The sequence below is a fragment of the Heloderma suspectum genome, chromosome 15 (assembly GCF_057233095.1).
Source record: "Heloderma suspectum isolate Gila_16-S chromosome 15, 16-S_ref, whole genome shotgun sequence".
NCBI classification, from domain to species: Eukaryota; Metazoa; Chordata; class Lepidosauria; order Squamata; family Helodermatidae; genus Heloderma; species Heloderma suspectum.
In genome coordinates this window covers 7,869,292-7,895,364 of record NC_139472.1, presented here as the reverse complement: position 1 = coordinate 7,895,364, position 26,073 = coordinate 7,869,292, and the positions used below count along the sequence as shown (strand labels likewise).

The following is a 26,073-nucleotide window of genomic DNA, read 5'->3' as shown; positions in this document are numbered from 1 at the left end:
CGCAGGGAGCGGCGCCAAATGGAGGGCGCGGAAAGGAGGCGTAGTGCCCGGTTGGCGCGCAAACAACGGCTGCGCCCAGAGGATCCAAGGGAAAAGGGGAGGGACTCTCCCTAGCCCATAAGTTCAGGGTCTGCCAGTGATTCTCCTTCAAACGGGGACCAACTGTTCCAACTTCGGGCATAGGTACTCTGCTGCTCATATCTAGTTGCCAACAGTAGAGTTGTTAAGTTGTAAAAGAGGAATAAAGCTTTGAAAAGAATCCCTTTGTCTGTGTCTGGACTTGGTTACTGGATTAGACTGAAGGAGGCCGCCAAGGAGCCCGTGACAGAAACTGGTATTCAGAGGCATATTGCCTCCAATACTGGATGTAAAATATAGCCATCAAGATCAGCAGCCACTGATAGTCTTATCCTGCATGAAATGCCACTACAAGAAGGCACTGTAGGAGAATAGGTCTGCCCCATAGACCAGCAAGGGAAGATCAGCCTGGGCCCAAGTGCATTCAAATGCCCGCTTAGAGCTCACCATCTTGTTCTGGCCTTGAAAAACTGCCCTCCCTTTCTTTTCCTTTTCCCTCCACTCCCCTTTTCCTTGTGTGCCTTGTCATTTTAGTTTGTAAGCCTGGTAACAGGGCCCGTCTCTTTGTTTAAGTGATGTTAACCACTTTGGGAGACAGTAACTGTCTGAAAAGTAGGGCAAAAATGCAGTAAGTAAAGAAATAAATAAATCACAGACAAGAAAACACAGATTCCATATCAGCGGAAATACCCCTCAAAAGCCTGCTAAACAAGCAATGTCCAAATGGGTGGAGCTAAGAGGCAAAGCCACATCACCAGAGGAGGGCAGAATTCAGCTAATCCAGCCTTCCCCAGCCAGATGCCCTCCAGATGTCAGACAACAACTCCCAACATCCCCCAGACAACCATGCTGGCTGGGGGGTGCTGGGAGTTGTAGTCCAACACATTTGGAGGGCACCAGAGTGGGGAAGCCTGAGCTAGTCAAAGGCAGAGCATGCAAGTCTATAAAGAAGGAGCTGATAGATGGCAAGTATCAATATAGGGAACTCCATCGGACAAAATGAACAAAATATTTAACCAATAAGCAATTTGGTGTTCTTACCGTCACTATTGTGGTTCCTCTCACTTCGGAAAATGCAATGTTCCTCTTTGATGTGAGCCCCGCTCAGAACGATGTCTTGACGCCGTTCAGCATCTGCCTGGCCAACCCTGTGTCCAATAAATAGAATTATCTATAGCTTTTAAAACCAAACCCATGAATCTGCAATAAACTGACACTGGCACCAAGGAACACACACACTTTACCGCAGGGGTGGACAACACATGGCTCATGATCCACAAGGGGCCCCAATATGCCTCCAAATTCAGGGCGAGAAATGGTAGCTTTAACACTAAAGGGGTCAAATTTAGCTTACAAACAAGCTAAATTTCACCCTTTCAGTGCAACAGAGCACTACAAAGTTTTGTGTTGTTTTTTTTAATTCGGGTTGCCCCCACAGACTGCAATGCACCCTGGAGAATGTGGCCCATGGGGGGCTTCCCCCCCAGTAGCCCATTCTTGGTTTACAGTGACATCAAAACATTTTGAAAAACACTGAAAGCAACAACAGCAACAACAAAAACACCGTCATCACACAGTGAGGTTGGAACCTTGTTTCCAGCCGCACAAAGGAAAAATAATCCTGTGGTGACAGCATCCATTCAACATTTCTAATTGAGATATTCATACAGTGGGCCCAATTTCTCTTCTAACTTGATCCAGAAATGACCTCCCCTCAACAGGCATAATAAGAACGGTATGGTTTCACTATTATGAGAAATGAACATCAGCAAGCCAGAAAGAACACGGCCTTTGCAACAATCACTCAACTTTAGCTCCGGAGGGGAGAAGTCCCATGGAATTGCCTGCGAGCAGGTCATGGTGCAGGGATGTGCTGTAAACATCATGAGCACCAGGTTGGATGAAGCGACTAGCTGCATTTGGACGTCGTGCTAAGCTATGGTTTAGCAAGACATGAACGAGCCTAGGTCTCCTCCCAAGCTTGCACACTCTCTGCTCCTCTGCCTCTTGCATGGCCAGGAGGAGGAAGAGTTTGGACGTTTTCTCTCCCACTTTTGATTCACCACAGCTTCCCATGTTGCCCCAATCCAGAATTGCTGTTAGCATTTAACTACGGTTGCAAAGAGACACATACTTCAAGCTTGGAAGGATAAGCACCTACCACCTATCATTCAACAGTCTGAAGATCTTATTGCTTTTGCTGCATTTGAATGTATATCTTGCAGTTGTCAATTTAGTCTGGATGCTTATTTCAATATATGGACTGCTTATATTAATATATATATCTGAAATAGAAGTGTCAATTTTTTTCTTCTTTTCCTTTTATTAATGGTGGTGTGAATTATTCTGAATGGATATGCTTGCTTGTCATGTTCTTTCTCTCTTTTTCGTTGCTGTTTTTGTTTTCCCCTTTCTCCCTTTTGTTTCTGTTGTAATTGCAAATAAAAATTAAAAAACAAAACAAAATTATGGTCAGCTTAAACAAGCCAGCTCAGAAAACACAGTTTGAAGTTGGCTTGTTTTCAACTAACCATACTTAATGTTAACCACAGTTCCAGGTTCAGGTAACACAACAAACCATGGTTAACCCAAAATGGAAGCAATGTTTCCTAACTCTTCTGCCTGGATGCGCAGGAGGGGGAAAGTGGAGAAGGGAACGTGCAAGCCTGGGAGGAAGCTATTTTTTAAAAATGTTTTTATTCAAGTTTTTAATAATATACAGTAACACTGAAATGCAAAACAATACATGTTGTGCAAAATCTAAAACAGGGGTGGGCAACTCATGGCCTGCATACAGGCCCCAGCTGCTTTTGTAGCCCCGCCCCCACATTTTAGACACTCTAAAACCAACAATGCATTGCACGTTTGCAATTTGTAAAGTTTGTTTACATCTGGCTAAATCATAGTTTGGTGTGACGTCCAAATGCAACCATCGAGTTCAGAATCCATATACAAAATACATAATGATATGTTATTGTGCACCTTAGACTAGCTCAATACACGCAAATATTCTAAGGGCCATGTAAAAGGGTGGTCTACTCCCATATAAACACACGTATCACTCAAAATCATGGCCAAAGTCCTTCTTTGGTTTCTCCTGCCTTCAGAGGTGAGGTGAGCGGTCACCAGAGAAAGGGAACTTCCCATCCCAGGGAAATTCACCAGGCATCATCAGTGTCATCATTTAGTCAACACGCTAAGACTATCCTATTTTTCCAAGCCTTTAAAATCAGTCACTAAGCATGTTTTAAAGAGATTGACCTTTTCTGCCATCTTCTCACCCAGTGTTTGCAAAGACAAAAGCTGAACATGGTGTTCCAGGTGAGCCAATGCCATTCTGCAAAATGCCAGTGAGTTCCCCACCCCACCACCATTTGAACCCTAAAATGGAAAATACAACTGCCCTGCCCTTCCTTAACTCCCCTGGCAATTTGTACTTGGTAGAAAGCTCCTGTGATTCCAGATCTGACAATGAGTGTTAACCCCATGCATGTAAACAAGGACATGGGTAATTAAGTGCATGCTTTGCCTGGAAGCCAAGAATTTAATACAATGCAATTTGCTGAGGAGGAGGAGGAGGAGAGGTTGCCTCAAAGCAGAAGACAACCATCTATGGCGGGGTGAGCAACTTGTGGCCGACAACCCCAATCAGCCCTGGCCAGCATAGCCAATGGTGAGGGCTGATGGGAATTGCAGGCCAACACTTCTGAAGGCCACAAGTGACCCACACCAGAACTATAGCAATGCTGCCTCTTACCTGGTTATACCATCCTTGATGTAGTAAAGCAGGCACTCCGACATGAGGGGATCTTCGTTGAGGTTGACAAGATGAGGTGTCTGAAATGAGAATGGTGCAGTCTGAATCAGAGCCTCTCTTCCCCCAGCACGACGTCTTGCAGGGGGACCTGGCAGCTTCAAGGCCCAAAAGCAACTCCAGATTAACCTATCTCATCCCTCCCTCCACCTCCCACAAAAAACCAATTATTTCTTGAATAAATGAAAATGACTACAGTACAGAAAGGGCCAAATATCACAGGAAGGGTTGTCAGACTGTCAGTCAGTCAAGAACCATTAAAATGGATTATCTACTCCAAGGGTGGGCCGCACATGGCTTGTGGGCCCTTGCCCTCCCCCCAGCTGATTTTGCGGCCCCCACTGCTGGAAGACTCTTGGGAGTGTGATTTTGCTTTACAACAAGGCACGCAGTCCCCACATGCCTTGTTCTATAGGAAAATCAGAGGGTTTTTCCCACTGCCATGCTACTGAATTTCGGTGGCAAATTTGGCAACATGGTGGTGGCATTTCCAGTGACGGTATGGCCCATGCTGGGTTCCAATGGGGAGGAATGATCCCCCAGACCAGTGGAAATTGCCCACCCCTGATCTACTCAGTAGGTTAAATTGTACTCTTTTTCCCCAGTCTATTTACTTAATAGGGGTTAGGTAATTGGCAGCCACTGAGAAAAAAAACCAGGCCCTTGAGAGCATCTCCTTGGCTCACCAGTTGCTAGCCCAAGCTCACCCTCCTCCTCCACTTGCCAAAAATAGACATTTCAAGCATCCAGGAAGGGAGGAATGAGTGGGGATGATTGGGATATGGAGAAAGCCAGCACCACTTCTATCTCAAAATGGCCTCCCAGCAGATTTCCTTGGTGAGTAAAACCTCACAGTCATGACTGATCCTGGAAAGGGAAAAAATAAGAAATGTCTAGCCCAGTATCCATTACAAAGACTGGAAGAACTATCTGGAAGCTTTCATCATGTGTAAGTCGGCATTCTTGTAGCTTCCACCTTCAAGGCCTAAAAAGTAAAATCTAGGCTTGGATGAAATGGCGGGTACTGGCTTGTACCAAATACTTCGAACAGAACCTAGCACTACGACAACCACTAAACCAACCTTCTTTGGTGAAAATACCCCACTGGAATCAGCAAACAAGTCACATGGCCTTGGAGTGAAAATCTAGCCAATGGAAAGCCAGCAAGCACAGGTAAGAGGAAAAACAAAGTGTCAGAACAAAATGACAAAAAAGGGAGTGATGGACATCAACACCCAAGATTCATCAGTAACTCTAGCTTCTTAACTAGGGTTAACAACATATTCACAGCTGAAAACTGCCAAATGGAGCATAAATGAAGCTACAAGAACTGCAAGGAACAGAGGGCTAAAAACCAGGGAAAGGTTGATAACGGGCAACAAGTGTATCAGGATGGATAGAACAGGCAAGGAGGAGATGGATGGATTCCTATATTCTAATTCCACAGGCTACTTAAGCATCTACACAGACAAACCTGGTCGACAGCAAATGCATCAAAAGAGTCATCAAACAGAGTTGATGGCCTCCGGGAGAAGATCTACATGGAGAGAATCCAGAAGATGACAGAAACAGGAGGGGGAAAACAGCATTTGTGGAGGTGGGTGAAAAAAATACCAGAGTGATGGATGCTAGATTTCAGAGGCGTTCAAAGAGGGCAACTTCAGCTCTTAATGTCATTGAGGCAAAGCGTGCAAACTGAGAACTCGCCGGCGCCGCTTCCAAAGTTTTTGGGTGCTCCAGAAAACTGAGAAGGGTCGAAACCTTGGGTTCTTTGTCTGTTTGGGGCCCCAGCATAATACCTGATCTCAGCACCCTCTGGAGCCTGGCATGATAGTTACACATAACACCAACCATGGATTCAGAAGTTAAACTAACCTAAGCCAGGTTACTTTCAATATATAAATATATAAATAAATGTAGGTTTAAATAAATTTATTTTTATATATATATATATATATATATATATATATAGTGTGCTGCTATATATATATATATATATATATATATATATCATAAAGTCTGCTGCTATATATATAGCAGCACACTTTATTAGAGAGAGAGAGAGAGAGAGAGCAGCACACTTTATTTATAAATAAATAAATAAATAGCTAACTCCAATGATAGCTGCCAAGATTTTCGACGCCAGACCCAGCTGAAGGATATTGACCACAATGGGCTTCCAACGTGGAAATTGAAGACCTACCCAATGGTGTGAATGGAATGCATTATTAAGCAGAATAAACTTGCATGTAACTTACTGCAGCTGTCCCTAACCTGGTGCTGGTCAGATGTGTTCAACTTTGACTCCCATCAGGCCCAGCCAACATGGCCAACATAGTTGTAGTCCAAGACATCTGGAGGGCACCAGGATGGAGAAGGCTGCCACCGCCATTGTCTCACATCCCAAAAGCTGGCAAAGCTCTTGATGTCTGAGCTTGCCAAACGTTTCCGTAACATGAACAGTAACATGCTGTAGAAACTTTAAACAGTAGCACAATACATGAAGGACCACCAGAAGCTACAAATTATTCAAAACAGAGACTTCTGAGAAGTTACTACAGACTTTTCATGTAATTATTATAATGAGCATGGTTTTTTAAGTCAGGGGTGGGCAACTTGTGGCCCTCCAGATGTTTTGTCCTGCAGTTCCCATGATCCCTCACCATTGGCTATACTGGCTAGGCTTGATGGGAGCTGTAGGCCAAAACATCTGAAGGGATACAAGTTGCCCTACCCCCGTTTTACATTCCCATCATATGACTGCTGTCCAATCGATTTCACCTTCCAAAAAACATTAGGAGCATCCATCAAGGAAAAGAGAAGCTTGCATGGAACAATCACTATGAGCTGGATCCAGAAAGCGCCCATCCACATGCAAAAGGACTGACACACTTCGCATGACAGCATTGCACAAGAAATGCAGCAGGAGACATTGTTCTGATTGCACAACTTCCAGCCCAAATGGAAGCACGAGAACAGCTACAGAACCTACCAATTAAGAACATAAGAACATGGGAAGAGCCATGCTGAATCAGACCACAAGGCCATCTCGTCCAGCATTCTGTCCACACAGTGGCCAACCAATGGCCTACCTGCCAATTAAAAGCCCCGTGTGAACTTGTACGTCAGCTCTTCTGCAAATGTTCATACAACAATGCCAACAACAATTGTCCTTCTTAGATCCAATCTATTAAGAGCCAAAATCCAACCTAGAAAGCCCAAGAAGGAAGGGGACTTGCCAAGGGTTGGCAATCTTTATGAAACAATTCAACAACACTACACACCTTTTTTGGAGAGAAGACGCCAAGGGTTCCTCCATCTTCTCGAATGGCAACTCCCATCTCGGCAAGCAAAGCTTCTCTGTGGAGCAGGGAGAAGAGACGGTTAAGAAATCACTGAAATGAGTGTATAATTCAGCTACAAAACTGGGAACAGGGATTTGGGATCATTTTTTTAAAAACTATCCATGGACAGCCACACTTATTGAAGAGCCTAATGAAATATTCTGATTTTTGTAATACAGACACTTTTGATCTAAGTTCTTCTCTTTCCCCAGGATAAGGTGAGCAAGCAAGGCAGCGTCAGAGAGCAAATAAATTTTAGAGCCAGCTTTTTATTATGGCAGAACCACCTGGGAACCTATCATTCTCTAGTTTTTTAGATTTTTCTAGCTCTCCAGAGAGATTTCCCCACTTCTAACCATAATATCCAAGACTTCTCTTCAGTTCTCTATTATTTTAATCTTCCTGTCTCTGCTTTTTTCTCTTGCTTGGAGAAACTCTTCAGCCCCCTAAATCTCCTTCCATTGTTCAGGACTTGTTGGCCATGCAACTGCCCACGTCTTACAATGCTCTCTCCTGTGCTATACATCCAACCACTTCCTTCTCTACCACCCAGCCCACTGCTAATTTCTCCTGTCCGACTTCCACAAACCCTTACCTGCATCACTACAGCTTGACCTGGTCTGTAACTCTTTTTCTGCCACCTTTCCTCCACCAACTACTTTTCCTTTAATAACTGCCCTCTCCCTTTTCCATTTTTTGAAGCTAATAGTGAATAAGGATCAGATAGAATGCTGCCTCTCATCTAGGTTGCATTGAGCAGGGGGTTGGACTCGATGGTCTTCTAGGCCCCTTCCAACCCTACTATTCTATGATTCTAGGTTACATGACTTATGTCAACCTTCCCCAAACTGGTATCCTCCAGATGTGTTGGACTACAATTCCCATCATGCTGGCTGGGGAGGGGGTTGTAGTCCAACACATCTGGAGGACACCAGTTTAGGGAAGGATGACTTATGATCTTCCACACAAACTATTGAGATGATTGGAGGGGGCCACTAACCTCTCCATCCTAATAGCCTCGGTCTTCCGCAGTTTCTCTTCCCAGGTCTCATTCAGCTCTGCAATTATTTTCTCAGACTCCTGCAAAAAAATCCCAACAGAGAATTAGTGGAATATATGAGGCCATGTCCAAACACCCATTGCTCACTAGGTTACTTGACATAATAAGTTTTCCATTTAGCCAAACCTAAAAAACAACACGAAAAAGTATAAAAGCAAATGATAGATAGCAGCCCAGCTGAACAAAGAGAACAGCCTGGACCTGCAAGGAGTTGTATTTTTTTTTAAATCTAGAATCGCACTGGGAAACATCATCCAAACCCCCCAAACCGCCCTGCATGCACACACACCTGACACTGCTGTAGTTCTGTCTATTCTGTGTTACACCAGGCCTAAAAGGTCCAACAGAATTTGCCAAAAAGGAGTCATGCTCCCAGGAAGCAGAGTTTGGGGGCAATCTTTGACACTCCTCCCCAGGTACAGGTATGTGTGTGCACACACGCACACACACACCCTCATAAAATACTGACTGAGTCAGGAGACCAAACACTGCCTGGCCTTTTCCTGCTACAAGCTCACCCACTCAAAAAACCAACAGGGCACCTCTCATATTCTATGGACCATATTCCATGGTGGGAGACTCAGGACAGATAAAAAGGCCTTCTCGATACAACGCATTCTGTAGGGATGGCCACCAACTTAACAGCTTTAAAATGGGTCAGACAAATTCATGGAGGAGAAGACTATCAATGGCTACTAGTCCTGAAGGATATATGCTACCTCCATTATCAGAGGCAGTATGCCTGTGTATACCAGTTGCTGGGGAACCTGAGCGGGAGGGTGCTACTGCACTCAGGTCCTACTTGGGGGATTCCCACATGCAGCCAGTTGGCCACTCTGTGAGCAGAATTCTGGGCTAGATGGACCTTTGGTCTAATCCAGCATGGCTCTTCTTATGTCTGTTTGCTACTCTGAATCCCTTTGTTGCAAGAAAAAGTGGGTCTATGCGTCCCAATATCACTTTCCCCTCTGATCTGCTCAACTCCCCAACTGGCACAAGAGACTCTACCATGGTTCTGCTCTTGGGTTTTTCCCTTGGTTTAATCAGGCAGTTGATGTCCTCCTCCGCTCCAGTAGCCAAATAGTCCCAAGACCCATCATAACCCATAATGCAGGGGTGCAGAACCTCAGGCCTGGGGGCGAATCTGGCCCACCGGGGTTCCCCAGATGGCCATGCCTGATTCCTCTGACTCCACCCCCTTTCTGTCCACCACCTATCAGATTTTTGTGCAGTTTTTCCCCATTCTAAAAAGCTGAAATGCCTCTCCTAAGGCTTCGTCACTAGCACTAAGAGCTTTGAGCTACAATAGGTGGGCATTTTGGCCCTGGCCCCTTTTTCCTTCAGCCCCACCCACCACTGGAACACAGCCCCCAAAACCTTCTCTGAAATGGAATTTGGCCCTCCAGCTGAAAGAGGCTCTGCACCCCTGCCATAAGGCAAGGGGAAAGTTAAACTTCTCAGAGCCTTCTAGAAACACCTTAACAGCCTGACGTAACAGCTGGCTCTCCCAGGAGAATTTTGCAGAAGCTTTCCCCTTCAGCATGGCACGTTGGGCAACTCCTGCAATAAATGGCCATTTGTTCCCTCAGCCATGTGGGAAGGAAGTGCGTCGCCCACTCTTGCCAACCCCTTTGGAACTAACAGGACTGTTTCTCCATTGTCGAAAGCAGAGACACGGGAAGCGCGCAATAAGGGCCAACGTAGCAAACTGGGAGATAAAAAGACAGGGGGAAACTCCTTCATCAAGAGCGTGCCTGGACCACTTTGTAGAGGAAACTCTCTTATATGGGAATCTGCTGCAACCCCAGGAGGGCTGGAGATGATACACTCATCCAAACTCTTCCCTCCCTCCCTCCCTGCCCCCACACTTTCTCTCAATGCTGGAGATGTTGCCCTGAATACTGATGAAAGGGGAAGACAAACTAACAGCCTGGCCAAGACACTGAGTTTGTTTTTGAATCTGATTTCAAGACGTCATTTCATAGCGGAGCAGCAGGTGAGTGCAGAGGCAGCACCAGCGCCTCCATGCTAACAGCATCTTTAAATACGTGTGTGTGCGCGCGCATGCGTAGTGTGTGTGTGTGTGTGTGTGCACGCGTGCATGTGTGTGTGCATGCAGTGTGCATGTTCCAGGCAATCCAAATCACCCTGGCTGCTTCCCACAGGAACATAGGAAGGTGCCTTATATGGCGTGAGACCCTTGGCCCATCTAGGCTAGTACTGACACTGACTGGCAGCAACAGCCCTCCAGGGTTTGGGGCAGGATTCCTTCCTAGCCTGGAGATGCCAAGGATCAAACCTTCCGAATGTGAAGCACATGCTCTACCACCGAGCTACGGTCCCTTTCTCTCTCAGAAGAGGGCGAAAAGGTGGCATTTAAATTCACCACATCACCGGCCTGCTGCTTCACAAGCCCAACCGTGGGGAGGAGAGGGAGGCTTTGGCCAAGCTGAAGCTGAGATAAAACCTTTCACTGTTGTGCTTTTTTGATGCCATTCTGACACACAGAGTCGGGACAAAGGCCTCTATTGTCTGTGTACAGTGGGACATTTTGTGTGCACCACATTTTAATGTGCGGGGTACAGGATTTAAGGCTCTGCCCCCAAAATCAACACGACGCTCACAGAAAAGGCTGAATTTTACCATTAAAAGAAACTCTAATTTTCCCTTGCATGCTTATGTGCATAAAGCAGCTTGTAAGCCTGTCATTCAAACACACGATGGCTTGACGCGTCTGCATTCCTATTTTAAAAGAAGGCAACCGAGGCAATGACCTGACAAAAGGCCACCCGAACAGGACTGAGCAGGGATTTGAACCCCCGCCTCATAAACTCAAGTCCAGCATTACTTACTGCCACACCAGCCCTGTCCCAAATGAAAGTTGGGAAAATCTGCCACCACAAGCAAACGATGTGCACTGCACAGACGTTGTGCAGTTCCCTCTTGCAGTTTTTACTTTATTGCACTTGGCTGACTTGACTGTTCCCCCAAGTATTATGCTGATTGAACTGACTTATTGCTCCATGTGCATTTTGGAAAGTTTCTCTCTCTCTGGATGGGTGTGATACCCTTAAAGTAATACAGATGGATGGAAGTGTGCCACTTTTTTCCAATGTGATGACAGTTTTACCAGGTTTGTTTGTTTTGCTGTGGTGCATGTGTTTTGCTGGGGTGGGGGTTGTGCGTGTTTTTGGTTGGGTGTGGGGTTTGCTAGGTTTCATGCATATTTGTGATGTGTGTGTGTGTTTCTCTGCGCATCACCAATTTGTCTTCTGTGAAATGGGCATCTTACTCTTTCTGGGGACAAGTATGTAGAGATTTGGCATTTGGTATTCAAGTTTCTTGGCCGAAAGAAAAAAACTAGTTCACACACACACACCAAAATGAAAAAGAGGCACTATTCCATGGGCCAAGCTGGCTGGGGGATGATGGGAGTTGCAGTCCAACATATCCAGAAGACATCAGCATGGGGAAGGCTGCTTATAGACTGAACACTGGGGGGGGGGAGAAAACACTTGAGGTGTATCCATACCTTCAAACGTTCAATGGCTTCCTCTCCTCCTGGAGTAGACATGATCCGTTCTTGGATACTGGAGACTGATGTTAAGCCCACCTGACTACTGAGAGAGCAGGAAGATGGAGAGGCGGTGAGGGAGCCCATGGATGCTGTGGAAAAATGGCCAGGACGTTGATTCTCGGAGGCTAGCAAGTATCTGTGTTTATTGTTCTGAAAATCTTTCAGATCTGGGAGAGAGAGAGAGAGAGACAGACAGACAAATAGACAGACAGACAAGAGGGAAGGCAGAAATATAAGGGCAGGGGAGAGGAGAGGCAAAGGAGAAAGGAGCAGAAAAATAAAGGGAAGGACGAAAGACAGGAAGGAGACACCAGTATAAGAGGATAGCACACTAAGCAGCAACAGAGACTGGTTTAATACCACTAGATGGCAGTTCTGAAACATACTTCCTTCAAAAGGTCTTCCTCTGTGCATTAAGGGCATTTGATATGGGCTTGAGCGAGGTGCCTTCCTTACTTGATTAGTGGCTGGCAGCCACAAGAGGCAGGGCCTTTTCTGTGATGGAACTCAAATTATGGAATGTGGAATGTTCACCTCTGAGGCCTATGTGAGGTCTCCCACCCACCCCTATTACTGATCTTCCCTTATTACTGATTTTTTTTAAATGATATTAGTAATAATAATTTATTTTTATATTTTAGATGTGATATTTAAGTTGAATGATTTCACAGCTGTGGGCACCTTGCATGCACACCCCACGTGTGGTAGGATAAACAGTGTGAAATAAAAATAAGTGCCCCAGCAAAAGCAAAGAACTTTTAGATAGGCAGATCATAAAATGCCTTATCCTTCAGCAGTAGACACGATCCTTTTAGTACCAGACATACTCTCCAAGTATCTGTCCAGTGCCAACACTGATATAAGAACACTATAAGCAGAGTGATCTGCAGAAGGCACCAGTGAAGGTGGCCCCAAGGCTACGAACAATCTGCTTGGGCAATGGGATGAATGCAGCAACACAGCAACATCGGAAGCTGTTTTATACCAGATTAGATTATTTGTTCACCCAGGCCAATATGCGTCTATTCCAGTCTTCCCCCAACTGCTGCCCTTTGAACTTCAACTCCCAACAGCCCTGGCCAGGAAGGCCAATAGTCAGGAATGCTGGGAGTTGTCGTCTGAAACATCTGGAGGGTATCAGATATTGGGGAAGGCTGGTCTATTCTGTCTGGCAGGGGCTCTCCAGCAGAGAAAGGCTTTCCCATCAGCTGCTACCTGATCACTTTCACTGGAGATGCTGGGGTCTTCTGCATGCAAAGCAGGGGCTATACCACTCAGCTACAGCTATTCCCCTAATGACTGGACCAGACTGTTATCAAGGGGGACCAGACTGTTATCAAGGGACATCTGCCTGTGTCCTTGATAGGAGGGGTCAAGGGACCCTAGAACTCAAGGTTGGGCATTTATTTCACCTTCCCCAGCCTACACTTGAAATTTGTCCAATTCCATCCTAGATGGCATTAGTCTCTGCAAGTTAGCACAACTAGAAATTATTCCAGAAGAGTTACCTGTGGTAAGCTTGGGGCCAAAGTTAAAGATCAACATATCTGGAGGGCACCAAGTTGAGAAAGGCTGAAAAATACATGTCTCATTTCATTGCACTGAATTTCTGAAAGCCTGAGAGGCTATAAACATGTTGATTGTTCAAGGGCCTAGACATTATGTTTCAGTTTGATTTAAAAACTGCCATCTGCAAGATATAGAGCACGCGGGGTGGGGTGGGGGGAAAGATTAGGTATTGAGGGAGCCGCCAAGATGTGCCAAGCGGGCAGTGCAAGGATGAGGTTTAATCGGACCTCCCATGGAAAACTCATGCACTCGCAGGAGAGAAGGCAGGACGTGCAATTGAGCTTCACATTCCTGCGCCATGCACGTTTCTCCCGCTGAGATGCTGCGGCTGCTCACACTCAAGTCAGAGTTAAAAGCCTTCAAGCTGGAAGCAGCATCAAAGAAAGAAAGAAAGAAAGAAAGAAAGAAAGAAAGAAAGAAAGAAAGAAAGAAAGGCTAGAAGCGAGAACTGGGCAAGAAAAACTTTACATTGCCAAGTATCCGAGTTCAAGGAAAAGCCAGACAGATCTCTCTTCCACTGTGTCTTTTGCTTTGGGTAGGAAAGGCAGGTTAACAGGCAAGCTCTCAACTAGCAATACCCACCTAGTTGGCCAACCCCACCCCCATGCTCTGTATAGTGAAACAAACAAACCCCATCCCACCTGCTGGAACCTACTCAGGTCACCTGAGTCACACCTTGTAAAAAGAAAGAGAGACCTTTTCCAAGGTGATGTCCAGCTTATGTTACACAAGAAAAACCAACAGGAGAAAGGAAAAGCAAACAAATGTGTGAAGCACAGGGAACCCTAACAGGAATATATAAGAGTACACAAAAATACTCTTGGACACACGGCGCTAATACCCATGGACACACAGCATACATACAGCCCTGCACAAAAAGTTTAACGCAGATGTGCGTGGGCAGACTGTTAGTAAAATTTCAGAGGGGCTAGTAAATTGTCCTGCATTTCTTGTTTCCCAGAATGGGAGGCAGCAGCCACGTCCACCCAGAACCCCCACATCTTCCCCACTTTGGCAGGAATTCTGGCCAAGACCAAGAGCAGCGGTGATAGCCTGCCTTCTGGTGTTCAGAAAAACCCAGTCAAGTTTTCATGTGTGCTTGAAGGTTATAAAACTAGAAGTAAAGAGTTCCTTCCCTGAGGAACACAGGGATATCACACTGAGTGATCACAGTCAGGAAAGAAGTACTGCCTTACTGAGTGATATTTTCCCATCCGGTTACCTCATCATTGTTGGTTTCCTTACATTTTTAAGATACCTTTCTTCAGTGGAGTTGGGGAACTGAACTCTGGTTTGTAAAATGCCTGAATAAAAAGAAACATTAAAAAGAGATTTCCAGCACCAGTAGATGACTGCCAGAGCACTCACCGGCAATAAAGGCCACTGTTTACTCATTTTCAGTTGGCTGTAGTTTTCCTTGAAAAAAACCCATGCAACTGCATCCCTCTATTTGTTGTCATAAGAGACACATTTTTGTCTAACTTATGGTTTCAAATACTGGTAGTTCAAAGCCAAGTAGAATTTAAAATAACAGTCCTTGTTTTTACTCAGCTGAGGAACACGCTCTGTATTTTGTTTTCTTTAAGAGAGCTTAAGATTTTGTACTTTGCCAAAAGTCAATTCCAAAGGGGGAGCCATTGGGTAAGTTTGGTTCTGTGAAGTGATACTGGATTCTAGGCTTTAAAACAAGGGTTCTGTCTGGGATTTCTCCTGCAAGGAAATAGCATGTAAAGCTCATCCAGAACTGCCCCAGCAAAAAAGCCAAAGTCAGAGAAACAACTACTTCCACAATACACACATTTGCCTCCACTTCCAGAGAAATCGTCCAATGGATCAACTGAAGGAGGAAGTTAGGAGGGAAGATACAAGAAGGGTAAAAAAATGTTCAGGATCATAGTTGACACAGGAAAGGGGAAGAAAAGCCTTTGCACTGGATTAAAAATAAACATCAGATTTTCAATTGTACACAAGCAGTTTATGTAGTTTGTCTCAACACAGAGGGGGAAATTCTACATTTTGGTACCCAATATCAAATGCTGTTTGGGTCACATTTAAGATGCTTTTCTTCTTCTTCTTTTTAGGGCAAAGACACACCATGCATACAAATTGTGCCCTTTTCAACAGTGATTAAGCCAGGAATGTCCCTTGGCAGACAAATACGCGCCCACAATCTGAAAGCATTCAGCATTCATTCTTAAATCCAGACCATCTCCAAGAGTCGCCAAGAGAAAAAGATAAAGCTTCTCTCGCAGCCCAACCCAGCCCCTGACATCAGAAACGTCAAGTTTACAGGTGGCCCAAATATTGCACAAAGTGGTCATCTGTTGCCACGCGAAGACCAAATTCTTACATTCCTGGCGCAGCATGGTTGCCAGAAACCACGGCTGGATCCCACAGTGCTCCGGTAACATTTGAGCAACAGAAGGAAGTGGGAGGATGGTCTCCGTCCCTCCACCAATGACGCATCTCCCTGGTGGCCCAGCACCACTAGCGTGGCCACGTCCAGCATTCAAGTGTTAACAGAGCAGCTGAGAGCCAGCCTTAGAAAAGCAACCACCATACAACACTGGTAACATACAAATCATGCCTAAAGTCGCAATTCATACGCTTAACACAGGCTTCCCCAACTGGTGCTCTCCAGGTGTTGTGGACTTCAACTCCCATCAGCCCTAGCCAACATGGCCAATAGTCAGGAATGCTGGGAGTTGTACTCCAAAGCATCTGGAGGGCACCAGGTTGGGAAAGGCTGGCTTAACAGGTGGCACATTTTGTATTTTGGGTACTGGTCAGTAGTGAACAAGGAGTCAGTCAGTTTCCTTGTGATTTTCAGCAGGATTGGAAACTTCCCCTTTTCACCAATCCTATGGGGGTGGAAGGACATTGGAAGCTCACTGGAAGGACAGATACTGAAGCTGAAGCTCAAATATTTTGGCCACCTAATGCGAAGAGAAAACTCTCTGGAAAAGACCCTGATGCTGGGAAAGACTGAAGGCAAAAGGGGAAGGGGACGACAGAGGATGAGATGGCTAGATAGCATCACCGATGCAATGAATATGAACTTGAGCACACTCCGGGAGAGAGCGCAGGACAGGAAGGCCTGGCGTGCTATGGTCCACAGGGTCACAAAGAGTTGGACACGACTGAACAACAACAACAACAAATGGGGGTGGAGGGAGGCAGAGGAAGGGATGCCATCCTTGAGTGCTATTTTTGGTGGAAAGGCAAGATAGACATGTTATATATACATGTAATGAGGTGGATCAAATGCTTCTTGGAGCACTTGAAGATCGCGTCTTTAAAACAAATTGAGCTTTTTTTCCACTATGGAACAATGGAGAAGCCATCCCACAAACGCCTGTCCTCTGTACCGCCAAGCAAGGGACGGGGTTGCCTCCTTTCAGCCCGATGTGCTCCAAAGTTTATGTGGTTTTTTTAGGTAGTGCTATGTTAGAGGAATAGGCAAAAGGAGAAGGGGACAGCAGAGGATGAGATGGCTAGATAGCATCACCGATGCAATGAATATGAACTTGAGCACGCTCCGGGAGAGAGCACAGGACAGGAAGGCCTGGCGCGCCATGGTCCATGGGGTCACGAAGAGTCGGACATGACTGAACGACTGAACAACAAAATGTTAGAGGAAAGAACTAACTCTGCAGGTGGGTGGCATCTAGGAGGCAAGAAAGATTTGATAAAGGGGTCTTAAACCCTCATTTTGTATTCTGTGCCAAAATATCGCAAGTTCTGCAATTGGAACAAGTCTCTCCAAATGATTCAACTGACACTCTTTGGGCAGCCTGGCCCAACCTGGTGCCCTCCAAATGTGCTGGATTACAACTCCCATAATTCCCAGCCAGCCAAGGGCCATACTGGATGGGAATTATGGGAGTTGCAGTCCAACACATCTGGAGGGCTGTAGGCTGGGCAAGACAGTTTTTGGGTAATGAAAATGGAATCTGCATTCTGTTTGTTTTGGCAGGGACAGTGAAGTGGAAAAGAGGGTAGGCAGTTGGAAGTGGAACTGACAGCCAGAGGATACTGCCAGGACAGAGAACTTGAGGGAAGGGAGTGATGGAAGAACTTATTGCTGTGGCTGGTGCAGCTTTAGCTCAATGCCTGCAGTGGGATCAGTTTTCTGGGAGCTCCAACATTCCCTGTTAATCAGTAGGAAAATATGTGTAAAGCTCCGAGAATGACGGAAACCAACACACACAGAATGCAGTCTGCAGGACGGCTGGTTTGGCCACCACTGCCTTGCCCTTAGCCTGGCAATACTCCACATAGAATTCAAGTTTGAGGCCAATCAAATCTGCCAATCAAGCTGAGATGGTGGGAATGCTGTCTCCATGAACTTCGCTTAAATCTGTTCCTGCCCTGCTCTCTCTCACGCACGCCCTTAGATCTGTCAAAGTGCCCGTATTTCTGTTCAGCTCTGAAGCCGGGTAAGAAGTTTATCTCCCACAGCAAGGCCAGGCCTCAAAGCTGTTTAATCCACTTACTGTCGATAATGTCGCCGAGCCCTTGAGCCCGGAGAAGGTCCTTGAGACGGGTAACTTCCTCCTTCAGCTCCCGCACCAGCTTGGCGTTGGGATCCTCATTGATCACGGCATTGCATTTGATCTGTTTTGCCCGATCAGCATATCTGGGGAGTCAGACATAGAGCTAGTTCATTTATTATATATATGTATATACATATGTATGTGTGTGCATGTGTGTGTGTGTTTAAAGATCATTGCTGATCAATGCAAAAGAGTCTTAGAACAGGGACGGGCAAACTTTAGGCTTGCAGATCTACTTTGTTTTTACTAAAGTCTCCGAGATGGTGAAAGAGACATACAATTAGTAAAGAATACAGGCGGGCAACTTCCAGCCATACAGATGTTGTGTTAAGAACATAAAAGAGTCGCTTGGATCAGACCAAAGGCCTATCTAGTCTACCATTCTGTTCCCACAGTGGCCAACCAGATGTCCTCAATCTCCCACCATTCATGGGATGATCCCACTGGGTTCTTATATAAGAGGGAGAAAAATGTCTCCCTGTCCACTTTCTCCACACCATGCATCAGATTGTACACCTCTATCATGTCTCCCTGTATTTGCCTTTTTTTCTAAGCTAAACAATCCCAGACGTTGTGACCTTTCCTCATAGGGAAGTTGCACCAGCCCCTTGATCATTTCAGTTGCCCATTTCTGCACCTTTTTCAGCTGTAGAATATTGCTGGACTGCAATCTCCCTAAGCCTTAGCCAGCCTACCCAGTTGTTCTGATTTTAAATGTTTTAAACCAAGATGTTTTGCATTTTTTGTTTTTAAATATTTGAACTTTGGACATGTTATCTTTTAAAATTTTTATGTTGCAAACCACTTCGAAATGTATTTTTAGATATAGTCAAGTGGTCTATAAATTGATTAATGGTGCAATCCTATGCATGTTTAGATCGCAGTAAATCCTAAAGAGCCCAGCATTCCCCAGCCAGCATGACTGGCTGGGGGATGCTTGCTGGTGTAGGACTTACTTCCCTCTAAACACGCATGGATGGGACTGCACCCTAAATAAATAAATGGAGTTGCAGTCCAACAAGATCTGGAGGGCTGCCCCTGAATTAAAGAACTGTGAGTCCAATAATTTATTTTGAGTGCCAGAACTGATTGGAGTTCACAGTCCTTCTACACAAAAACCCACTCCTGGTTTACCCAAAGGAGTATAATGTAAAGCCGGGGGCTGAGGGTATTGTTTTGCTGCTGCTACTGTGAAACAATTGGGAATCGGAAACCCTTGCTGATCTACTGCAAATCACCCAGAGGCCTACCAGTATATCCCAATCTACCTCCTGCCCACTTCTGCCTTAGAAGATACTGTGTTCTATGACACTGGACCTTTAAAGGGACAAAACAAGGTCTTCCTATGAGCTGCAGCAAGCCCTTTTGTGACCAATTTGTTAATGTCCCCAGGAAGTGAACTGAATGAGTAGAAAACAAGAAATTGGAACCAGCCTCCGATTCCCTCTTCAACCACGTTTGTCACGTGCTACAAACGAGGAGACTGGATGTGAAATAGAACACCTAGCATTTTTGCATCACGGGCCCAGCCAGTAAAAAAAGATTTTGCTTAAAGAGGAGTTATCTCTAACAGTAAAGGAATCGAGTCCTCAGATCTAGATACAACGGGCATTTCAAAAGAAAGTGAACCAGATCCTCTACTTTCTGACATCCAGCTGGACAATGTCTAAGTTGGCCCTTAACTTCCATTACTTGCAGAGTGTTTAATCTGCATTTAGTTAAGAGACGTCTAAAGCAACGATGGGGGCAATTTCCTAGGAAAGGCAATAACATCTTTGTACAGCATGATGGAACAACATGCAGCCACTAGTGCAGTAGTAGTCTGGAAATCAGTATCACACACCTTGAGACTTCCAGACAATGACTGTAATAGCCCCTTGCAATCAAATAGCCCACTGAGAAACCCAGTTAGAAAGGATTCCAAGCGTTTTTGTGACTCCCATTCTGCTCCCATGTCTTTAAGTGCCAGTAAAACGAGAGGAGAGGCCTGCTGAAAAATTATCTTAACCCAAAAATACATAGCCGCCTTCTGAGCCAAAGTTCCCATTGAACAACCAACTGTCTCCCTTCCGACAACTGCCTTGGGGGTGGATCTAGTGACACCCACAGAGCTCTAGACAGAAATGTCTGCTGTTTGGTCAATACCTTAAAGTGCTTAAAGTTTCATCATAGTTGATGTCCGCTGGACTCAGAGCAGCCACCATTGCGGTTCTTGAGTTGCCACCTACAAGATAGAAAAGGCGTTCAGATTAAACAGGAGTTGTCCAACTTGACTGCCAAGAGTCAGGTTAATCCTCGGCACGAAGGACCGACTGCGCCACAAAACTAACATTCCACAACCAAGATGTTGCATGTTCACCAAAAGATGAAACTGGGCTTAAACAAACAAAATTATTTTTATTTCCTCAAAACAGGCAACACACATGTATGTGGGGCAAATTATATCTAAGGACAGAGTTGCAGTTGAGCACAGACACCAACGATGATGCTTGCCAAGACCAGGAGGAAGAGCTGCAAGTTCTTACTCTCCGAATGGCCACAGAAACCCAAACCAAATGTAGTCTGACACTTCTGACATTACACAAACTCCCCCCCCGCCCTAGAACGATGATGACTAGAAGCTTGAGGTCGTATCCGATTGTACCCATGTGCTTGCGGGAGTGAATTCTCACACAGTGGAGCTTTTGCGCTTTGAAAGGTAACGCGAAACAAGTGGAAGTGCTCATTTCCAGAACCGGGTGGGTCAGTGGAGCTCGCAGAAAGGAGCTTTGCTGACCTCTCCTGATCCAGAAACAAGCATTTCTGCTTGTTTCCGGGGTTATTTTTAGAAGTGTGGAAGCCCTGTTGCTCGAGTGGTCATGGAGGTGGACTGGCCCCACTGGATACTGCCGGGGGGGGGGGGGTAAAAAAGGCAGATCCAAGATTTTCTAGACTCCGATGGGAGCAGTGATTTATATAGAAGGCAAAGTCCACATCTCAAAGAAAATGGCTATGCAACACGGAGTCCTGTAGCACCTTAAAGACAAACAAATGTCATTAGGGCATAAGCTCATGTGAACTAGAGTCCACTTCATCAAATGTGGCCATGCAGTTCACTACTGACCCTAGGAAATACGAAGTGTAAAACAACAAAGGGAAACTGATTATCAGTTGGAAACTTTAAAACGAGTGGAAAGAGTTTTCTCTGCATCAACATACCTAGGTTTTCCCGAAGTAGCCACGTCAGCACAGAATCCCTGTATGGAATAAAGTCAGTCTTCTTCTTCTTCTTGCTCTGCAAAAGGACATTTAGCATTTAAGAGCACACCGCCATAAAAGAAGCCGGCACGAAGGTGTACGCACACAATTTCCTGTGGCTTCCGAGAAGTAACATTTGAAGACAGGGTTTTGCTAAAATAATGTCACAGAGAAACTAATGCTGCAGTAGGCAGGTGTATATGAGTATTAAGGCTGCAATGTTTTGTCAATCAGTTAGACTAAGAGAGATTTTTAAACCTGATCAGCTAAAAAAAAAAAAAAAGACCCCTGACTAATTTGGAAGAATTCCTAACGTTTGTTTTAGTATTTTTGACACAAACTTATAAAAAAGGAAAAGGAAATAGTTATTTTTGACAAATAACAACTGAAAGAGGCATTCCCTCGTGTGTGTGTGTGTGTGTGTGCGCGCGCGCGCGCACACACACGTGAGAGAGATTGATTGATTGATTTGGGGGACACAGTGAGAAGAAAGAGAGAGTATGTGAGTCGGTGTGAGTTAGTGAGATAGCGAGTGCAGGACAGCCTTCCCCAACTTGATGCCCTCCAGTTGTCTTGGACTTCAACTCCCATCAGCTACAGCCAGCAAGGCCAATGGTCAAGAATGCTGGGAAGTGTAGGCCAAAACATCTTGAAGGCACCAGGTTGGGGAAGGCTGGTATAGGGAGATTGCCTCTTCTAAAATGGAACCTGGAGCAATACATGTTTCTCATACCATGTTACTCAAATTATATACACCTTTAGGAAAATGAGGAGGGGGAGATAGTAGAAGGAAGGTATTGCAGGGCAGGGCAGGGTAAGCAAGGGCAGGATTCAAGGTACTTTAATCCCGCCTAAGAGCTTGGGCATGCCCAGTGCAATTTTTGACTTTGCCCCACTCTGAACAGCCATGCAGAAGGTGATTTTTGGAAGCCCCCTTGATTTTTTTTTAAAAAACAGGGTTTTTTTAACCCTTTTTAAAAAGGGGCTGTGGGGCTGCTGTCCAAGAAACACAAGCCTAGAGCCCCCTTGCATGCTCAGAACTAGTTCCACTGTTCTTTGGATCTTGGCCAGGATGTTTTGGTTAAAGCAGGGGTGGCTATCTGACAGCCAATTGGCCCAATCAAGCCCCCAACCCCAATTTCTCACGGTTTCACACACATGGGAAAAAAGCGCTTTTGGCTTCCGAGAGAGAGATGCTGTGCCTTTATGGATTAGTATCCTGGCTAGGCCTGAACTCACAGGCTCTGTAACAGTGCAGACGCTCCTACTGAACAGCATCACCATGGTGGTACTACCTGACCACTCATAAGTAGCTCTGTTTGTACTGCGCTTCCCACCCTGCCACTTACTAAAGATGAGAATGCCCTCCCCACTCCAGCAAAAACACAGAAGTTGAACATCCTTGGGTATATGGAGGGTGCAAATGAAGTGTTGCAGAGAAAATGGAATACTTGAGAAGTTAAATATTCTGGGCTGAGCTGTACCACTTCTGACTGCAGGTAAGACAAGGGTGGGGAACCTCAAGCCCAGGGGCCAAATCCAGCCCTCCTGGGTTCCCAAACCGGCCATGCTCCTTTCCCAATCACCAACTGTTTGGTGATTTCCCAGCTTTTGTGCAGTTTCCCCCACCCCCTTTCAAAAAGGCTGAAATACCTTTCTTGAGGCCTAGTTATTGGCAGGAAGAGCTTTACGCTACAATGTATGTTGGCATTTTGTGTATTTTTGTCCCACCCCTTTTGCCTCTGGGCCTGCCTTGCGCTGAAAGAGGTCCCCCATTCTGGAGATATGGGCTCACATGACTGAATGCATCTCCATACAAAAAAAAGGAAATCTTTCTTTTTAATCCTTGCATGTAGAAAACTAGGCTAGAATTCTTCTCCTTGATATGCTAGTTTTCTATGTGTAGGGTATTATTTTTTAAATGGTATGGAGGCTCTTTCAGTGATACGAGCCCCCACTTGCAGTCCAAAATGGCACAGCCCAGACACACGATGGCCACCTCACCAGGTTGTTAATATTCTGAGGCAACTCTCATGACTGAAGTAGCCCATGACCTTTACTGTAACCCACTGCAAGCTCTAAGCCAGACATATTGTGAATGCTGTGCAAGGATTAGATAAACAGGATTCTGTTTTATTTAGAAATTAATTTTCAGCAAGCAAGGGAAAGATGCATCATCAGCTGAATTATATCTGAGCTGGCATGCCAGTGGCCTTTAAAAACAAAGCAGAAGCTAAGAAAAGATAACAACTACTGATGAAAGGGGCTAGAAAGACAGATGAAAGAGCACTTAAAACTACTGAGGGGGATAATTTTTTTTTTTTTTTTTTAACCAAGAACAGAAAGGCCAGAGCAAGCTGAGGTCAGAAAGCTTTAGCTAGCAAAATTAAAAGTAGGAGGGCCAGGGTACAGGGAGATCCGATTGTACCCTGTCCCACACCTCACCCCTAATAATCTTGTACCTGGTTGAAGATTAGAACGATTTAGGGTCTGTTCACAGGAAAACACAAACACATGAAAGAAATGCCTAGGAAGCAGTCTCCTGAGAGTTTCAGCATAGTGCAGCAGTTGGAAGTGAACTCAGACCCAGGTTCAAGTCCTGCCTTTGGTACAGCCACAGGGCTGAGACAGATGCGAGGCAGAAGACTGGACTGGAGCTTCCAGTACCTCACCTGCACTCATGCTTAGAAGCAGCTTTGGGGCTAGGGATAGGCATGACATTTGTTTTCTTTTTACAAAGCAGTGGCTCTGGACCGCCAGGAACCAGCAGATGCCTTATACTTCTACAGCAGAGGTGTTGCAGCTCTTTCAGCCCAAAAGCCAAATTCCATTTCAGAGAAGCTCTCAGGGGCTGCATTCCAGTGGTGGGTGGGGCTGAAGGCAAAAGGGGTGGAGCCAAAGGCAAAAACGGTGGGACCAAAATACCAAACGTATCAGCATATTTTACCTTAAAACTCTTACTGCTGGCAATGAAGCCTTAGGAGAGGAATTTCAAGCTTTGAGAATGGGAAAGAACTGTGCAAAAGCCAGGAAACCACCAAATAGGTGGTGAGCAGAAGGGGATGGGACCTGGGAAGGGTGCATGGCTGTCTGGGGAACCCCGGAGGGCCGGACTGGAACCCCAGGTGAGCCAGATTTGGCCCTTGGGCCTGAGGTCCAACACCCCTGCTGTATCCCCTCCAAGCAAGTGTCTGGGTGCCTAGTGGCAAGCAGCTCAATCCATCCCACAGGGGAGTCCCATGTATGAAAGCAGGAGCTGAGAATGAAATTTACTTTCCACATCTCAGTACCACCTTTAACAAAACTGTTTCGAAGGCGGTTTACTTTTGGGGTAAAACCATTTAAAAAAATATAATAAGTATATTTTGAATAGGACATGGCTTTCTGGGGAACTCTGTAGGGCCAGATCGGGGCCCCAGGTGGGGCCTGAGGTTAAACACTTTTTCTAGAGCTACGAGCCTGAACAAATGTTGATTTCGAATCCAGGCCCCCCCTGTGAGAATTTCGAGTTGGAAGTAGCAGCCCCAGCACACGTTCTATGCAAGCCACCCTACAACACTATTGTTTGACAGCCAATAGCCGGGAGTGAGAGGAACACATGTCTTCATGTTGTATTGGCAAATGAGCGTTAGTCTGCATGAGCAATGTTCTCCCTGGTTGGGGGGAGAATCAGATGACTCTGAAGCAGCCACCCCCAATCTGGCACCCTCCAGATGTGTTGGACTGCTTGATTTGGAGTTCAAAGCTTCATTTGGAATGAAGAAGCTGCAAACGAGACAAGTGCACTATTCTCGTTTCTAAAGCGGGGGAAATTGCGTTAGTGACGGCAGGAGCAGGGATACACGGCATGCTTTCGAGCATCTGAAATGCTCCTTCTCCCTGGGGTACAGCAGGTGGTCTTGCAGTCCCCGATGCCAAAGCTAAGCAGCTGTGGGTCTGGTTGGCTCCTTTGATGGAAGACCACTGCAAGACCCATCTAAGGGTGGGATCCAAAATGAAGCAATACCCACCTGCTCCTTTCTAGAGCAGGTCAATTCTATTTGTCAAGACCAGACACCCATTCTAGTGGCTGAAAATTCATCCTCCTGCATGGACCTCTGAATCAGTGCATGTCAGTGGATCCCTGTTTCTGGCAACTCCTGATCTAATAACCTGTAATGGTCTACAGACTACCAAGTTCTAGTTGTCAGCAGCTACTCTTCCCCACCCCATCGTACCTTGCTGGTGCAGTTATCCTACATTTGGAAGCATTGAAGGAAAAAAAGAAGAAGATAAGTTTGGGGAGCAAGGATGAAGAGGTCATGTAAACAGGGGCCACAAGTTCAGAGTCGGATTTCACTTTTCCAAGGAACCAAATCAATAAGCATCTCCCTCAACATACATTCATATACACACACACACAACTTACGTCAGAAGCCTGATCCTATGCGTAGTTGGTAAAATGCAAAGAAAGCCTTGACTGTAGAGCAGGAAGTGATACGAGTGAGGGCAAGAGTGGAAAGGAAGGGCTTCAGCCCTGTGAATTTAGGGGCATAGATTTGGGAAGGAGAGACTGCTGTGCACAGGAAAGTCCAGGACTGGGTACTACCACACATACACACCATGTTAGAGAGCCTGGCTAGGCACCATACTTAGCATGAGAAAAGCAGCCACCTCTGAGGCAGGCCTCGACTGTTCAGAATTCCCCCAGAGACAGGCAGAGAAAGCTGGAGAGGACTGAACAGCTGTTGGACACCTTTCCCCATTGATAGATCTCATATGAATCTAATGCTAAGCCATGGTTTAGCACAGGGGTGGACAACTCTGGGAGGTCTGGGAGACATTCCTCCACTCTGGAT

The 26,073-nt window shown here is 45.7% G+C and overlaps 1 protein-coding gene across 7 annotated transcripts in view; it reads right to left on the bottom strand.

The window, feature by feature from the left end:
* KIF1B (kinesin family member 1B) overlaps positions 1–26,073 on the bottom strand; it is a 157,140-nt gene that overhangs the window by 71,019 nt on the left and 60,048 nt on the right. For all 7 annotated transcript variants that reach the window (XM_084821829.1, XM_084821825.1, XM_084821827.1 and 4 more), the window contains 8 exons: positions 21,197–21,272; positions 20,144–20,222; positions 17,939–18,081; positions 11,829–11,962; positions 8,237–8,316; positions 7,177–7,252; positions 3,836–3,915; positions 1,120–1,226 (listed from right to left, as the gene is read on the bottom strand). In XM_084821829.1, coding sequence (XP_084677955.1) covers positions 1,120–1,226; positions 3,836–3,915; positions 7,177–7,252; positions 8,237–8,316; positions 11,829–11,962; positions 17,939–18,081; positions 20,144–20,222; positions 21,197–21,272 — 775 coding nt within the window. The remainder of the gene's footprint in view (positions 1–1,119; positions 1,227–3,835; positions 3,916–7,176; positions 7,253–8,236; positions 8,317–11,828; positions 11,963–17,938; positions 18,082–20,143; positions 20,223–21,196; positions 21,273–26,073) is intronic.